General features: G+C 39.6%; 1 protein-coding gene across 1 annotated transcript; it reads left to right on the forward strand.

Annotated features, from left to right (window-relative positions):
- Window positions 1-668: 668 nt before the first annotated feature.
- LOC111467038 (putative clathrin assembly protein At1g03050) lies at window positions 669-2,896 on the forward strand. Its single transcript, XM_023111818.1, has 2 exons — window positions 669-1,374; window positions 1,760-2,896. Exons 1-2 carry the CDS (start codon window positions 669-671, stop codon window positions 2,887-2,889), a joined length of 1,836 nt encoding a protein of 611 aa, XP_022967586.1. The 3' UTR covers window positions 2,890-2,896.
- The last annotated feature ends 1,149 nt before the right edge of the window (window positions 2,897-4,045 follow it).

The following is a 4,045-nucleotide window of genomic DNA, read 5'->3' on the forward strand; positions in this document are numbered from 1 at the left end:
ATTTCGGACAACAGGTAGAGTACGAACTCATCATTCTTTGTAAACTACTTGTGGCATGATTAAGACGCTTGATTTTGTATCAAAAGATCTAATGAATTAACAGCAAATAGATTAAGGAAAAGTTATCATGTACGTAATCTATAACAACGTCCAAAGGCTTGGACTTGGCCTGCCTACAACAAAATCGTTAGAAGCCCTTATTTAAAGAGATCGTTAGTCAATCTAGAGAGTTCCCTAGCTTTATTCTTTCCGTGCATCTCCGCCCCTGAAAAACTTTATGTGTGACCATCGAGATCTCTTGCTCAAGGTATATTCTTTTTAGTTCTTCAAACTCAACATGATAGTGTACTTGAGTCAAAGGAGAGTGTACAATTGTGTTTTCATGGTTTGAATATATTTGAAAAGGTCAAAGTGAAGTTTCCATAAATGAACCCTCCAAATATTCTTTCAAATCCTTGAAGTTCTATTAATAAACAAACTAAAATAGCCTTATATGATGAACACATTACAAAGCCTCCCACTTTTTGATGCGAAAATGATGGACAATGAAACGTTGATGGAACGTTGAATTTGAGGAAGAAAAGAGAAACCCACCAAGAAAAAGCAAAGAAAAGGTTAGAAGAGGAGAAAAAAAGTGAAAAGATTGTAGGAAAAGAAGCAAAGAATCCATGGCGCCAAGCAAGATTAGAAGAGCATTAGGAGCTGTGAAGGACAAGACAAGCATAGGGTTGGCCAAGGTGGGTAGCAGCAATTCCTTGTCGGATTTGGAAGTGGCCATCGTGAAAGCCACACGACATGAAGAATACCCAGCTGAGGAGCGCCATGTGCGAGAGATTCTAAGCCTCACATGCTACTCAAAAGCTTACATAAGTGCATGTGTTAATACGTTGTCTAGGCGATTGAACAAGACAAAGGATTGGACGGTGGCACTCAAAACACTAATGTTAATACAACGTTTGGTGTCGGAAGGGGATCCCGCTTACGAGCAAGAGATCTTTTTCTCGACGAGGCGTGGGACGAGGTTTCTAAACATGTCGGATTTTAGGGATACTTCTGAATCGAATTCTTGGGATTATTCTGCGTTTGTTCGTACTTATGCTTTGTACCTTGATGAAAGGCTTGAGTATAGGATGCAAAGTCGGAGGGGGAGAAGGAGTGCGTTTGGATTGCAAGAGGAAGAAGACCAACAACAAAATAGTAATAGAAAGAGTAATAGTAGTAATACCAACAATGACGATGACGATGACAATGATAATAATAAGGTCATTGTGATAAGAGTCACACCGTTACATGAAATGACAACTGAACAAATATTTTCAAAGACACAACATTTGCAACAGCTTCTTGAACGCTTTTTGGCTTGTCGTCCAACAGGTTCGTTTCATGTATGTATTTGCATATGTTCTTTTAAATTTTGAAGAGAGGAGATTGATTTATTTACTTTGAAATTGTTTTTCCTTAATGGTTAACTTTTTATATCTATTTATAAAATTTAACCTAAACGTTAAAATTTTAATTAAAAAAATTAGAATAATAAGACTAAATTTGTCAAAATGAATATTTTGAAATACAGAGACCAAAATAAACCGAGAGTAGATAATTTAAATGAACATTTTGAAAAGTTCAAAGACCATTCGTTTTCTTCTTTTCGTCTTTACCGTTATTTTCCCATCAAATATATATATATAAAACCTGAAACTCATGGCTGTTAAAGTAGATGAAATTGATTAGTTTTTTTTTTTTTTTTTCTTACGTATAGGTGCTGCAAAGATAAACAGAGTGGTGTTAGTGGCATTATATCCGATCGTAAAGGAGAGTTTCCAAATATATTATGACATAACCGAAACTATGGGAATCCTAATTGATCGTTTCATGGATTTGAAGATCCGCGACTGTGTCAGAGTATATGAGATTTTCTGTCGTGTTGGGAAGCAATTTGATGAACTAGAAATATTCTATTCTTGGTGTAGAAGCATTGGAATTGCTCGTTCTACAGAGTACCCAGAAGTCGAAAAGATTACTCCCAAGAAACTCGAAGTCATGGATGAGTTTATCAAGGACAAGTCTGCCTTGGCTCAATGCCTAAGAAATGGAGGAGATGAAGTGGAAATCACAGAGGAAGACGAAGACAAAGACGAAGACGAAGAACAAGAACACAAACACGAACACGACATGAATTCCATTAAAGCTCTTCCACCACCTGAGAGCTTCAAGGAAGAACAAATAGCATTATTAGTGAACGAAGAGAATCAAAATAATGAGATGAAAGCAAAAGAGAAGAGGGATGAACATCATCCTATGATGGGTGATTTCTTGAACCTTGATGAGGAGCATCAAATGACAAGAGAAGAAAATGCAGAGCAATTGGCGTTTGCTTTATTCGATGGAAGTGCTCCGATTATCGACGCTTCGGTACCAGCTCTACCGTGGGAAGCCTTTAGCGACGACACACCAGATTGGGAAACTGCATTGGTTCAATCAGCAAGCAGTTTATCAAATCAAAGAACTGACCTTGGTGGAGGTTTTGATATGCTTCTTTTGGATGGCATGTATAAGCAAACAACAAGGATGCCAACAGTGGCTGGCTCAGGTTATGGGGTGAGTGGCAGTGCAAGCAGCATGGCACTTGGGTCTGCAGGGAGGCCAGCCATGCTTGCATTGCCAGCCCCTTCGACCTCGGAAGGAGGTGTGGTGAGCTCATCCTCAGTCATGAGCGACCCGTTTGCCGCATCGGTGGCTGTGGCACCTCCGGCATATGTTCAGATATCGGAGATGGAGAGGAAGCAGAAGCTGTTGGTGGAGGAGAAGCTCATGTGGCAGCAATATGCAAGGGATGGGAGACAAATACAGCCCAACCCTTATACAGGAGGCTACACACACAGTTACTAGGGTTTTGGCTCACTTGTTAGGGCAGTTAAACCAACTCTCGTATGAGCTTCTAACGGTTCATTAACTCACCTTGTAATTTATGGTCCTTAGTTTCTTTTTTTCTTTTTTCTTGTGCTTTACTCAGTAAAAGACGACAATACAGTGTTTGTATGTGCTATTACTTTTGGTAGGATGACACAAGGTAAATAAATAATTTATTTAACAATAGATTTGTGTTTATTTAATTTTCTTATCTCCTAGTTGTAAAAGTCTCCTGTAATCCATTATACTTCGTAGTTTCCTCTCTTGTCAGTATACTCATGCAACAGCACTCACGGTCGCTTTTAACTATATTGTAGGCATGGGGTAACGAGATATTGATTGTACAGTAGTTAGAGCTCTTTCTCTCGCGATAGTGCGCCCTCCCTCCCTATTTTGAGTGGGTGCTCGCAAGGTCAAAATTCAAAATGAGATCCTTTCATTAACACGGGCAGGATAAAGAGTTTCAGTGATTTACACCTCGAAGTAGTGTGTAAATACCGGATACATAGGTCGAGTCATTCACTAAACACTATTTTGTTGGACCAGCTTGTTTTTTCTAGGAAAATAAAATCAGGGAAGAAAATGAGTCTGATAATGCACTCAATTCATAACACTATTGCTAAGACAAGATCAATGTACCCTGCGATGGCAGAAAAACATAGATAATCTGCTCTGGAAGATAAAAAGAAATGTTCGTTAAGAATGTCCCATATGGATTTTCTTAGATAACATTTCTAGAAATGTAACAACCCAAGTCCACCGCTAGTAGATATTGTCCTTTTTAGGCTTTCTCTTTTAGGCTCTCTCTCAAGGTTTTTAAAACACGTCTGCTAGGGAGAGGTTTCCACACCCTTATAAAGAATGCTTCCTTCTCCTCCCCAACCGATGTAGGATGTCACAATCCACTCCCTTCGGAACCAGTGTCCTCTCTGGTACTGTTCCCTTCTCCAATCAATGTGGGACCCCCCAAATCCACCCCCCCTTCGGGGCCTAGCGTATTTGCTGGCATACTGTCTTATGTCCATCCCCCTTTAGGACTCAACCTCCTTGCTGGCACATCTCCCGGTGTCTAAATCTGATACCATTTGTAACAATTCAAGCCCACCGCTAGCAGATATTGTCTTCTTTGGGCTTT

The sequence above is a fragment of the Cucurbita maxima genome, unplaced genomic scaffold, assembly GCF_002738345.1.
Source record: "Cucurbita maxima cultivar Rimu unplaced genomic scaffold, Cmax_1.0 Cma_Scf00032, whole genome shotgun sequence".
Lineage (NCBI taxonomy): Eukaryota > Viridiplantae > Streptophyta > Magnoliopsida > Cucurbitales > Cucurbitaceae > Cucurbita > Cucurbita maxima.

Bases quoted from the DNA above. Each gene is read 5' to 3' on its own strand.
- LOC111467038 (XM_023111818.1), top strand. From the start codon at position 669: ATGGCGCCAAGCAAGATTAGAAGAGCATTAGGAGCTGTGAAGGACAAG. The intron at 1,375-1,759 runs GTTCGTTTCATG...TCTTACGTATAG, and splicing joins TTTGGCTTGTCGTCCAACAG to GTGCTGCAAAGATAAACAGA.